This window comes from Chionomys nivalis, chromosome 15, assembly GCF_950005125.1.
Source record: "Chionomys nivalis chromosome 15, mChiNiv1.1, whole genome shotgun sequence".
NCBI lineage: Eukaryota > Metazoa > Chordata > Mammalia > Rodentia > Cricetidae > Chionomys > Chionomys nivalis.
Window position 1 is genome coordinate 456,944 of NC_080100.1, and position 14,083 is coordinate 471,026.

Below are 14,083 nucleotides of genomic sequence, written 5' to 3' on the forward strand. Positions count from 1 at the left end.
TGTCTTATTTTCAAGGTTAGAATTTGCTTGCTGTAATTTTACTTATTAGAGGTCTGCTATTTCTCTTTGTCAGAAGTATAAATCAGTTTTTCCTTCATTATAGAAAATGTTTCCATTGTCTTTACTTTTGCAAAGTATTTCACAAGAATATTACAATAGCCTTGTGCTCTCAGTAACATCTTGTATCGAATGTTTTTACAAAAATTAAGAGCCAATTCCTTCCTGGGGCTGCCTGAATATACCGTCTAGCTTCTTCAGATCAGCACAGCTGTAAAATTAGGGCCTATGAAGCTTATTCATTCAGGAAACTGCCTGTTACCCCACAGTAACCTGTGGCAGCTGTCACCAAGTGAACCAGAACATCACAGCCCAATGGTCTAAGCAAGGACGACTATCTATGCCCAGTTAGTAGATGCATACATCTTTGCCCAGTCAAGCAGCTTGTAAAAGATAGGCTCACCTTTGTGTCCTACTGTATGAGTAGTAGCTTGAAGCTGAAATAAAGACTTCTTCTCTTGGTGGCAGCAGGGTCTAGTTTTTGTGTCATCTTTACCCCTTCTTACATTTTCTCATTACTCTTGGTTCCGCTCTACAAACTTTGAAGGACAAGGGGCCACCACACCTGTGGTATTAGTTATTTAAACAGGAATTTGTTTCTTTTCCTCTCTCTCTCTCTCTCTCTCTCTCTCTCTCTCTCTCTCTCTCTCTCTCTCTCCCCATTCTTTGTTTTTTTCAAGACAGGGTTTCTCTGTGTAACAGCCCTAGCTGTCTTAGAACTCACTCTGTCGACCAGGCTGGCCATGAACTATGCCTCTCGAGTGTTGGGATTAAAGGCGAGTACCACCACTGCCCGGCCATAAATTTGTTTCTTAAATATAAAAACATTTCATGCTTTCTTCTAATTGTCATGGAAATATATGGCTTTGCTTTTAACTCCCTTCTGGCTTTGCTGTCTCTTCCATTGTCTTGTCTGCCCTTTGCTTTGGTTAACTGCAGGCCCACAGCTCACGTTAACCTAGATATACTCATTCATGTAGAGATGATAGATAAGAGTCTTGGGAGGCCCAGGGACACTGGAAACCACACTCTCCAGTAGATCTACAAAGCTCAGGGTCATCCAAAAACTGGGTAAAAAGAATGTATGTGCTACCTCACATACATTGCTTGCACCCTCAATCTGGGAATCATGGGAGCCCACTGTGCCCAGGTCAGTAGTTTCTCTAGTTAAAACCACATAGCGAAATAGAACTGCCTGAACATGGTAAAAACTGTTAAGTTTTAAATTCCTGGCTAATGGGAATCTGCCGGTGCTGATGCAATAAGCCAATCAAAATGAACTAATAAATCCAGGTTTATTCTGAGCAAAGCATTCCTGGGTGGCCCCAGGGGAAGTTGAAGAGACCACGAGGGGACTCCCATGAGGGATCTTAATGCTGATAGTGGCTTTCTCAGGGGCAGAGTATGTAGTGAGGCAACTCCAGGGGAGGGAGATTGGGGTGGAGCATCCACAACAACAACAAAAACACCAAATACTCATGATGAATGCGGTCAATGACTTAAAGAACACCCACATTCTAATTTTTAATTAAATTGACTGGTCTAAATACATGGTGAGATAAACCATACACAAAAGACTCATTACCATCATGAAGATGTCAGCCTTCTCCACATCAAACTATACAATTAATGGGATTACAGTAGAAGTAGAGACATTTTGGACAAACACTGGATCTCTAATTGTAGACTCTTCATTGACAGGCGTGTGCCATTATAATAGCATTCTTAGGAGAGGAGGGGGTTACCAGATGGCATAGTGCAAGTCAGGCAGACCCACAGACAGCACTGCTCAGAGACAAGTGCCTTGGACCTATGAAAACAACCATTTCTGCAGTCATCCAAGTCAGAGAAAATCATCTTATCTCCTGATTTATACCAGGGGGAATGACAGACATTTCTAAAGATAGCAGGGCAAAGATAGGAGGAAAGAGTGGCTATGTTATAAAATGCCAACACATGAAGATGATGCTGCCACACAAAGTCCAGTCTTACAGTTGTTATACTAGGAGAAAACATAGATCCCAAAGAATCCAGTATTCTTTTCTTATGGGATTCAACCTGTGTGCGTAGTATAAATCATAATTTAGGGGTGTCCCAAGAGGCTCCAACATCATGCTTCCTGAAATGGGGATTTTCTCTACTCAGGTCAACTTCTGCTATCCTTCAGTGTCAGTTCATTAGGGTGACTGAGATCGTGATGAGCAAACCTGTAATCCTTGCCCTGTTGGGGCTGGAGGCAAGATCATGAGTTAGAGGACAGCCTGGCATAACTAACCTGTTTTTGAGAGCCTCTCTTTTTAAAAAAAAGAAGCAAAAAAGCTAAAAGGAGATTGGTGTGTTCATTTCTGTCACAAAGAGATTTTTGTGCCTCGGCACCACAATTGCCTCCAGAGCCCTGACCCTAGACATCCCTAACCAGACAAAGGTTGTATCTGACGACTCTGCCTTCTCTCTGGACTGTGTGTGAACATTCCTTTGTAAAGTGTTCCCTCTAGATATGCCTGCCACTGAGTCTGTGCATATTTATGACTATACACTTCTGTCACCTCCCAGAGGTATCTTATTTGATATCTGGGGTCCACAGGACTTATCCATAAAGTTATAGGCAATGATAAGGACGTGTGGAAAACATGAAGGATTTCATGAACTCTAGGTGAGATTGCTAGTTACATTTTAAAAATGTAACAAGTTGATGGTAAGCATTTTACCTATGGAGCCATTTCTGGCCTAGTGCCATTGTCCTTGGCTTCTCATCAGCCTTCATTTTCCGCCATGCTCAGAGAGTCCAGTTTCAACCCATGCTTATTCAGTCCCAGACGAGCTGGCCTTGGTGGGCTCCCAATAAATCAAATCCACTGTCACAGTGGGTGGGTGCATCCCTCGTGGTCCTGATTTCCTTGCTCATGTTCTCCCTCCTTCTGCTCCTCATTTGGACCTTAAGAGCTCAGACCGCTGGCTTTGTGGGAGCCTAGACAGTTTGGATGTTCACCTTCCTAGACCTGGATGGAGGGGGGAGGACCTTGGACTTTCCACAGGGCAGGGAACCCTGACTTCTCCTGGGACTGGAGAGGGAGGAGAAGAGGAGTGGGGGGAGGGGGAGAGGGGCGGGAGGAGGGGGAGGGAAATGGGAGGCGGGGAAGAGGCAGAAAATTTTTTTTTCCAATAAAAAAAAAGAAAAAAAGAAAAAAAAATGTAACAAGTTTCTAAGGTCTTGATAACTAGGGAACATTTGCCCATCTGAGAAGAGTATTCTAGTTATCATAATCATTCATTTGGAAAGGATGAAACGTAGAAATAGATCTAATATGAGAATCCAGTCCTATAGAGATGCTACAGGACCTGGTGGCATTAGTAGGCTGGGTTCCCAATGGAAAGAATAAGCCAGATTCTTCATTATGGGGATGGTAAGGGTCATAGGAGACCGCTCCAAGATCATGGGTTATCTGTACATGGCATAGTCAAAATAAGGCCAAAGTTTCTGCTCTGTCCACCAGATAGCTACCAGAGAACTCCAGTACCTGAAAAATTTGGCTTTTTCTTTAAGGAGGTTAGTGGAAAGAGGACCAGAGAGAGGGCTAACATCTGGTGGGTCCTAGGCACATCATGGACCTGAGTAGGTTGAAGTATATGACACAATTGGCATGAAGTACAAGAGCTGATTTAGGAAAGAGGACTACTCTGACTAAGTGCCTGTGGCTTTGAGGGCATGATGATACCACCATGCAGGCCAGATCCTGGGGGCCACAGAGTGAAGATGCCCTGGAATTACATGAGCATGGAGACATATCCTTCCAGGAAGGGCTGTTGGAACCTCAAAAAGGTCTGCCTTTTTTTCAAAGTTTTTTCTTTACATATGTGACTTGTCTTTGAATTATTGACGTGGGGATCATGTGAATCACCAGAACCTGTAAATTCAAGATGAGGCTAAAGCAACTGCTTCTGTATTTTAGACAGACGTGATGCACCAAAACATTTATGACTACATCCATGTGGATGACCGACAGGACTTCTGTAGACAGCTACATTGGGCCATGGACCCTCCACAGGTGATGTTTGGGCAGTCCACACATGCTGACACAGGTAGGCCAATTTCAATGGCATTCATTCTTTCCTCTGAATCTACATGGAATTTCCTCCAGAATTCTTTCTCTTGAGCTTTCCTCTCCAGACTCCTTCAGCAAGCAGTTGGTCTATCCTAGGCTCTATGTGGATGTGGCTACTGAGGGCCTTTGCATCATTGTGCTTGGTCCAGTCTCCTCTGCTCTTCACTATGGCAGACACTTGAGACACTCAGCTCATAGAGAGAAAAAGGTTATTCTGTTTCATAGTTTGGAAGGGTTCAGTCCATTAACTGTGGATCCTTTGCTTTTAGACATTTAGGAAGGGGCAGCACATTGTATTATGAGTGTCTGGCAAAATCCTTATCTGGCATCCAACTCAGAGAGAAAAAAAAGAGAACTGGATCCATATTAATTACTTTAGCTGTTGCTGCAACAAAAATACTTGACAAAAGCAGCTTAAGGAAGGGTTTATTTCTGTACACTGTTGGAAGACATAGCCCACCATATCAGAAAAGCCTTGGCAGCAGGACCATGAGGCAGCTGGTTACACTGCACCCATGGTTAGGAAGCAGAGATGGATGCTAGTACTCCCCAGGTCATGGAGTGATGTCACCACATTTCAGGTGGGTCTTACTACCACAATTAATCCAAGCTAGAAACTCCCTTGTAGACATTCTCAGAGGTTTGTTTCCTGAGCTGTTCTAGAGCCTATCAAGTTGAGAATCAAGATTAATAATCACAGCTCTATCCCTTGTTATGTTAACACCCAAACATACCACTTTAAATTGTTACAGAGTCCCATAATACCTCTCAAGGACATACCTCTAAAGCTCTAACACCTCTTACTGACTCTTATAAGTTCCATCACCATAAGCTGGAGTCCATGGACCTTTGGAAAATATCCAAGATCCAAACTCCAGGCTCTACCATATTTGGTATTTCCAACACCCGCTAAGAGCCTAAGAACTTGTCACTTGTTTCACAAGCTCTCTCAAGCCCCTTATCTGCTTTGCACCTATTCACATTTAACTGAAAAACAAAATCTTCCACAGCAATAGTTATCTTTTTGTGCATTAGAACCCTGTAAATCACTCCCCAACAAATCCATTGAACCCAGTTGATAAATATGAGCTGTAAATAGAGTATTTCCATAAGTAGTAGGTAACAGAGGATTTGGAGGATATAGATGCATGTGGGTCCTGGACTTCATCCAGGAGTTCATTCAGATGATGGTTTCCTACAGAAACTTTAAATAATTCAAAGAAAAATTTCCACCCAACCTCAACATCCAACAGAATAATTCACCTTAGACCTAAGGTGCCTTTGCATCATACCATTTATACAGCTCAAACAACACTAAGTGGCCGACCTTAGTCACACATGAATCAGTGCTTAAAAACCAACATCATTAAGGGTAGGGCCAATGAAAGCAAAATCCATCAAAGCACTATCTCTTGGAGACATATGGAATGGTAAAGGCTTGAGGAACCATGGAGACATGTTCATTTTAAACAGAGTAGCATGTTTCTTACAAACTTCATCGTAGTCAATTACATGTTCTTCCGTGTGCTTATTCACTATCCTCAAATCTCTAATCTATTGTTTCCCATCCTAATCATCATATTTTATTTTGCATTATTTGAACTATCTTATCAGATGATACCATCCTTGGGAAGTTGCTCAGGGCCCAGGAACAGGGCAAGGGCTTACCCTCAGAGTACTCAGCCTTCTTGACACGCTGCTTCATCTGCCGTGTTCGCTGTTTGCTGGACAGCACCTCTGGCTTTCTGGTGAGTGTGTGAATATCTCAGACATGTGGGATATATTCTACTCTGGTGAAGAAAAGGTGGGGGACAGAGTGAGCACTATGTAGAGGCTTCAAGCAAGAAGCCAGCAGAGTTGGACCTTGACAGCCCACACTGGTAGGTAAATGGGGAGGAAATAAGATAAGGCCCTAGGGGATTATAAGAAAAGCAGATGAAATATTTAAAAATTGACAATTTTCAATTCAAGTTTAGGTGTACATTTATTTAAAGCTAATTTTAAAAGTCTTTTCTAGGGCTGGAGATACAGTAAATAAGTAGGGTACTTCTCGCGCACGCATAAAATTCTGGATTTGATTCCCAAGACCACATAAACTCTATATGGTGGCTTACATTTAAAATTCCAACAGTTGGGAGAGAGAGACCTCTGTGGGTTCAGGCGTGAGTATGGGACCTCCAAGGGAGGAGATCTGAGCCAAAGAACTCTGCTGGACCAGGCCCAAGCCAGGAACCTCCACAGGAGTGGGCTCAAGCCAGAAACATCTGCGGGAGTGAGCCCAGGCCAGGAACATCTATGAAAACAGGCCTGAACCAGTGGCCTCCACCAAACAGGCCTGAGGGAGTGAACTCCACAGGACCAGGTACAAGGGAGCCACCACTGAGTGAGCAGGCCCAAACCAGAGACCTCTGCGGGACCGGGCATGAATCAGTGATCTCAGAGGTAGCAGGCCTGAGCCAGCAAACTTCACTGGAGCAGGCTCAAGGCAGCAATCACAACAGAAACAGCCCCAAGCAACCTTTGTGGGAGCAGGCCCAAATGACCCCGGGTATTCCAGAGCTACCCACGAGAGCGATGAGTAACCTCCAGGAACACGGAGTGACCAACAGGGTGACTGGAACCATGGCACTAAGATTCCATCTTATACCTGTAAGAATGGCCAAGATCAAAAACACCGATGACAACTCATGCTGGAGAGGATGTGGGTTGAAGAGAACACTTCTGCATTGCCAGTGTGAGTACAAACTGGTACAGTCCTTTTGGATGTCAGTGTGGCAATTTCTCAGAAAATTAGAAAACAACCTTCCTCAAGACCCAGCAATACCACTTTTGAGTATATACCCAAAGGATGCTCAGTCCACAAGGACATGTGCTCAACTATGTTCATATCAGCACTGTTTGTCGTAGGCAGAACCTGGAAACAACCTAAATGCCCCTTGACCAAAAAATGGATAAGGAAAATGTGATACATTTACACAATGGAGCACTACACAGCAGAAAAAAAAATGACATCTTGAGATTTGCAGGCAAGTGGATGGATCTAGAAAACATCATATTGAGTGAGGTAACTCAGACCCAGAAAGACATACATCATATGCATTCACTCATAAGTGGCTTTTAGACATAAAGCAAAGGAAACCAGCCTACAATTCACAATCCCATAGAACCTAGACAACAATGAGGACCCAAAGAGAGACATACATGGATCTGATCTACATGGGAAGTAGAAAAAGACAAGATTTCCTGAGTAAATTAGGAGCATGGGGACCATGGGAGAGGGTGGGGGCGAGAGTAAGGTAAGGGAGCAGAGAAAAATGTATAGCTCAATAAAATCAATACAAAATATAAAATAAAAAATCCAGCAGTAGAAAGGTGGGAATAGGGGGATCAGAAGTTCAATTATCCCCAGCTATATAGCAAGTACAAGGCCAGCCTGGGGTACATAAGACCCTGTTAAGAAAGAAAGAGAAAGAAAGAAGAAAGAAAGAAAGAAAGAAAGAAAGAAAGAAAGAAAGAAAGAAAGAAAGAAAGATTAAAAGTAGGGTTGATAAGATTACTCAGTGGGTAAATGTGCTTGATTTACCTGACCACCTGACCTGATTTACCTGACCCATATAGGGGGGAGGAGCCAACTCTTGGAAATTGTCTTCTGACCTGCACATGCGCACCATGGCATAGCTGAGTCCACAGTTTTGGTTGCGGCCCTTTCTCCCAACACACACACAACATTTACGCTTCCATCATTTTAAATGTAATATTTTTCTTTATTTTTATTAGTATATTTCTATATTTTATCATTTTACGTAAGAATCTTTTGTCTGCATATATGTATATACCTTGTGCATGCTTCACGTCCATGGGAATCATAAGAGGGCACCAAATCCTTTGGAATTGGAGTTACAGATGGTTTTGAACCCATATCGGTGCTGGGGATTCAACCCAGGTCCTTTGCAAGAGCAATATGTGCTCTTAACGCTGAGCCATCTTTCCAGCTCTGGGTTTCCACTTTTCACATTTGACCATTTCTTCTTCCACCTCCATATGAAAAGAAAAGGAGGTTATCCTCCTGGAACTTAGCAGAGCAAGGACTCTGGATCCTGCCTACCTTGCCAGGGTACACTGCATTTGCCCTTTCAGAACCTTGGCCCCTGGTTCCTATACCCTCCCTTTCCAATGGGTCACAGCTGTCTGACAGTCCCTGGACACCCTACATTGTCTTGGCAAGTATTCAACTCTGAGTCCTTGGACTGACCTCAGCTCCTAGTGGTAAGATTCCTGGTGGGCTCAGCTTCCTAGATTGATTTGTGGATCTGGGACCATAAGATCCAGTGATCACTGCATATTGTCCTTCTGGTCCCCCGGAACAAGCCAGACATATATACCCCATATATCTATCCTGGACGAAGGTTCCTGAGAGATTCCTATCTACACAGCCTGGACTAATGGTCATGGGGAGGTCCCATCTTCTTCAACTGGACTGGGTTTCTGGGAGAAGGGGTTATCTCCCTCACCTGGACTATGGAACCCCAGAAGTCAGAAGTCAGTCCCTGGGGACTGCAGATAGACCACCCACTAAAGGATGGACTGATAATTCCTAACAGGCTTACTGCACACCTGGGAAAGAGCCCTAAGGAAATCTGTATAAGGTCTGCCTAGAGCCTCGGTATACCCTTTTGTTCTATCACAATCGATGACCAGCTTCACCAAGTTCTGTATCCATGGCTCTGTGAGCTACCCCCATGTTGCAAGAAACCACTTGTTCATCCCTGATGCCTGGCTAGCTTAGCCCCGAAATAACCACACTGGCCCTTTTCACTCCATCCCAAAGTCTAGGCAGGGGTGGGGGGAGATTCTGCCCAAGATCAATTGTTAGAATATTGGCATCTGATTGACCTTATGTAAATAATTCTAGATCAGCCATACTGGGAATATTTATATCTAAGAAACTGACAAACAGTGCAAATCTAGAATGTTTTTCCTTAGAGCTGGGCATTGAATGTTTTCCAGTACACCACTGCCTAAAATTTCTCATACCATGTTTGTGATTGACACTAAGTGGATCCTTGCAATTATTTGTTCATTCCACAACCCATGGATGTATTTAGGCATGGATGAGTGGATAGGGCATGGGCACATACTGCTAGGTCATCTGAAGGCAAGAGAATCCTGAAGGAACTTGGGAATTAATTCAGTGATATAGCAGTCTTCCCTATATAAAAATATTTATTTTCTCTTATCGTGAATACCTAAGTTCTTTTCTGGCAATTAAACTCGTTCCGTATATTCTAGATTAATAAAAGCAAGCTATCCTCGTCTTCTCATTAAAAGCAAGGAATGCTAATTTGGAAATGGAAAGTTAAAGGTGGGTCAGCTCTCAGGAAACTTTCTAGGGAGCTCCTGAAAGAGGTGACTGATGGCTGGGACAACTCAGGTCGATGTGTACTCATGTCTGCCTACATATACACACACCAGGGTGTCAACATGTGCGTGGGTGAGACTATGCTATCCATAAATGGTCTTGAGACTGCCAACCAAGGAGCTACTTATAGCCCTTGGGCAGAGCTAGTGCCCAGGAGGCTGAGCTCCACTAAGGTAGTGAACATCTTAGAACTCTATGAACAGCTGTATTTGTCTTTAAAACACCAGACTATGCAGTTCCAAGGAAAGCTAAAATTCCTGTTTGGACAGAAGAAGAAGACACCATCAGGAACAGCCCTGCCCCCGCGGCTCTCACTGTTTTGCATTGTGGTGCCAGTCCTGCCTTCGATGACTGAGATGAAAATGAAAAGTGCATTCTTGAGGGCGAAGCACAGGGCAGACTTTGTGGTAACAGTGGACTCCAGGTGAGCACGAATTGCCGCACCATGACATTTAATTATGATAGCAAAATGTTGTTTGTTATTTCTATCTAATTTTCTGTAACAAGTAATAAATATGCAATCTGATATTTTAAAACCCTTACACAATGTGCCTGACTACTATTAGGGACAAGTATCTTTTCAAAATTGGTGCAAACTGTAGCACCATGCATTTTCATTGCAACTATTCTAAATCTGGCCTTAATTTCTAGGCTCAGAGTAAAACCCCAGAGAGAGGTCAAAGTGGTTCTGTCACCTCCTTGACAGTTTGTTGGTGTTGGTTCATAACACAGACAGATATTCACTGGGCTCATCTAAGATTAGTGTCAAAACTGTACCAGCTTCCTAGGCCCTCATCTGGATAGTCCTGTAGCATTTTCCCAAATTTCAAGAGTACAAAACACTCCTAGTTTCCTGGGCCATATCTATGGTTGATTCATGGATCCATTTCCAGGAGATATTTAAAATGCAATGCATATAAAGCTATTTTCTACCTGGTATAGTGACATGGGAGCATGTGGTCAAAGGGAATTGACTGGGATGCCTCTGTTCTGAATCTGATTTCTGTTGTATGACGCTGTTCCAAATGTCTACTCGCCCGAGATAGTGAGCTGAAGAGAGACCAAATTATGGATAGCACAAAGTCCAATTTGGTGAAGTAATGAGTTTTATTAGGGTTATGTACAGGAATGTGGGTGAAAGGCTACTTATAGGAGCAGAAACGACTCAAAGACAACTACATTACTAAAGTCTACCCCAGCATCAGTGACAGATCACAAAATCTGGAAATCTGGAGCATACTGTACAGCCTCCGAGCAACTCAGTAGGTTGGAGAATGGGCTTTCCTGGGGACTCGATCTGAGCCTTTTTTAGGCAGCTCAGGTCCTTTGAGGATTTTCTATGCAGTTTGGCTTGTGAGACTCCAAGGAGTTTTTGCTGCTTATACACTCCTGGGAGATGACTAGAGATTCTGCTCAGTTTCAGGGACTTCCTGAAGCTATTTTGGGTTATTTACTTCCTGTCTTAATGATCTTCCCTGCAGGATGGAGTGTTTTACTTTCCTTAGGACATCTTATTGTTTTGTTTCACTTCCCTGTAAACATTCTGACATTAAATATTTCTTTTACATCGTATGTCTTCAGGAGTTTCTCTCTGAGATGGAAGGTTTTAATCTAGAAGGAAGTTACTACACAACAATTTTCCCCATAGATTGTGAGCAACACTTTCTCCTGTACCACTATAATAGCATAGTCAAAAGGCCCTAATTCCCAGGCAGTTGTATGTACTTTGGTGACTCAAACAGAACCAAACTGCCCCCTCCCATCTTGAGGACATACTAAGGTCCTGGACCATGGCTGCATTAGCCAAGACAGCAGGCTTAGAATAAACAGTGAAAGTTGAGATGGGCTCTCCATCTATTTAAAATTGAACCAGGAGTTTCAGCTGTAATCCTGACCCTAATTCTAACCTGAGCCATGGTGCTTTTCTCATAGAGGCAGCTGTGATCTCTTTTCTGGCCTTGGTTGCTGGAAGAGTGTTGGGGAGGGGCCCTCTAGTACCACTATTTTCTCATCAGTCTTGTCCCCTCCACAGTATAACCTCCATGAGGGCAGTTAAATGCCTTATCAGGCCATTTCAGGAGGCAGTGCCCATTTTACTGGCCTCCCCACTCTGACCTGAGGATGTCATGCCCCAAGCATCCTGGAACAGTGCCACTAGTGAGGCCCTCCTAATCCATGGGTTATTCTGTGATCTCCCTTAGGTCATTGGCTGAAAGGAAGGGATCCTGTTTGCTCTGCTGCACCAGACCCCTTCTTTTATCCTTTGGGGCCTCTCTGCAGCAGCCAAACTGAGTGACCACTCTGTGGCTTAGTCCTAGCCCATGGCCTTGGTCCCCTGTAATTGTCCCCTTGTTTGGCCTAAGTATCTGTTGCATTCCCATTTTGAAGGATGATAAGCACCATGCATCACCTAATTCATCACCTGGATGCAGGTCTGTTACCTGGCCCTCAAGAGTAATTTGCCAAGGCTGCACAAACCCACAGAGACACAGAGCTCACTACCACATACATTATGCACATTTAGAAAACGCAGTTAGCAAATGTTTCGGGCAATTGTGAAAATCTAGCTCCTGTTGTTTCTGCCTTTCTTCCTCAGCTGAGTGCCTTGGTATGTTCTGTTGCTCTTTGTCTTAGTTAGGTTTCTATTGCTATGAAGGGACACCATGACCATGGCAACTCTTATAAAGAAAACAATTGGTGTGGCACTTACAGTTTCAGAGTTTCAGTCCCTTATAATCATAGCAGGGAGCATGACAGTTTGCAGGCAGATGTGGTGCTGGAGCTGAGAGTCCTATGTCTTGCAGGAAATCAACTGACACACTGGGTGGTATCTTGAGCATAGGAAAATTACAGTGACAGACTTCTTTCAATAAGGCTGTACCCACTTTAACAAAGTCACTTCTCCTAATAGTGCCCCCCACTGTAAGATGATGGGTGTCAATTACTCCAAACTACCACACTCCTGGATCATGCTTTTTATGTTTTCCAAACAAGACAACTTTCCTATGGATATATACAGTGACAATAGACTCAGAAATACAGGTAAAATTCAGATAGTCATGTACTTTAGCTGGGACATCTTTCTTTAGGAATACCGTCACCAGTGGCCAGCTCCTCCTGTTATGTTCAGTAACAATCTCTGCTGCTTGCTCTATTCTGCACTCTGCTTTCTAGTTTGTCTTTGTTTCCTACCTGCATTTCTTCTTTCATCAGCATTAAATCTTGTTCTTCAGATGTGAACCTGGACTGGATCTGAGTTCCCAGCCACTCAAGGACTCCACATTGCATACCGCCATTTGCACCTTCTCTGTGAGCTCATTTGACCTATCATTGTGCCTCATCATTGTGGCAATTTCACAGTCACTAGGCTCTTGCATCTCATTCCCTAGTTATCTACCACATCTCAGATGGTGGGGAGGCTCTTGCCTAGACATCCCTTGACGTCCAGCTACCAAGTGACTATACTTTCATAGGAGTCAGTGTGGAGAGCCTGCCTTGTCTACCAGCCAATGCCAGCAACCACATAAGGCCAGCGCTTGAGTCTGCCTCTCTCCTATTGGGTTTGATTTCACCCTGCCATGGCATCTGTGACTCACCTCCACCTTCTGTAAATTGTGTGTGCACAACAATGGTCACACAAAATTTTCCTTTCTTTGCTTTGATTTCCTAGATTTGTTGTTCTTACTTCTGTTCAGTGCTTACCTGGCAATGAAGCCAGAGTTGTTACCTCATGGTCTTCTGGGAGCAGGACATATGGAATTAGCCTCCAGGGATGAAATTGGGACTGAAAATAGCCTAGGAAGTTCACAACATGGGGCAGCAAACCGAGAACAGTAGACTTCTAGAACATTCTAAAAATAAGTTTGTGTGCTTTCTCATTTTTTATTAAAGAAACAGCATATGAATATAAGGGAAGAAAGCAAGTCCAATGGGGAAAATACTTAAATTCCATGATCTATCCAGAGCCCAGTGGTCTGCAGAACCTTGTAGTTTGCAGGGGCAGACCCCACCTGTACAGGGGCAGGGGGAAAGGTCAGTGTATATCAACCTCAAGGAGTACTCTGCTTTTGTTCAATGTCTAAGGCACCTGTTTTCAAAGAGTAATTTGGTTTGTTTTCATCAGAGATCCCCACAAATCTCTTTTCTGAGTGCTTTTCTAGTCCCTAAACAAAGCTCTGGGAACATTAATACTGTGCTCAGAACTGGGCCTGGAGAGAGACCTGGAACCCAAGCAAGAAAGTGCAATTTCTGGTACCATTTCACTCTGTCTTCTGTTCGTGGTGGACACAAGAGTGGGGACACAGGCCACTCCCTTTCCAGCAGACACTTAGATGGAGTTGTAGGAATTCTGAACACAACAACCCTATAAGTAGGTGCCATCCTATGCAAACTTTTGAGACTCTTATGGAGAACCTGGTGTTCATGACTCTGCCCCCTCTGCTTTGACCTGAATTCAGCACTGCTTTCAGCAAGCACACCACAATTCATTCTCTGCAGAGGCAGA

The 14,083-nt window shown here is 43.6% G+C and overlaps 1 protein-coding gene across 1 annotated transcript in view; it reads left to right on the forward strand.

Moving 5' to 3' along the window:
• The window catches only part of Ahrr (aryl hydrocarbon receptor repressor), a 69,489-nt gene that overhangs the window by 51,318 nt on the left and 4,088 nt on the right, over positions 1-14,083 (forward strand). The window contains exons 6-8 of the mRNA XM_057790086.1: positions 4,008-4,137; positions 5,775-5,908; positions 9,807-10,003. Of these exons, the coding sequence (XP_057646069.1) occupies positions 4,008-4,137; positions 5,775-5,908; positions 9,807-10,003 (461 nt within the window). The remainder of the gene's footprint in view (positions 1-4,007; positions 4,138-5,774; positions 5,909-9,806; positions 10,004-14,083) is intronic.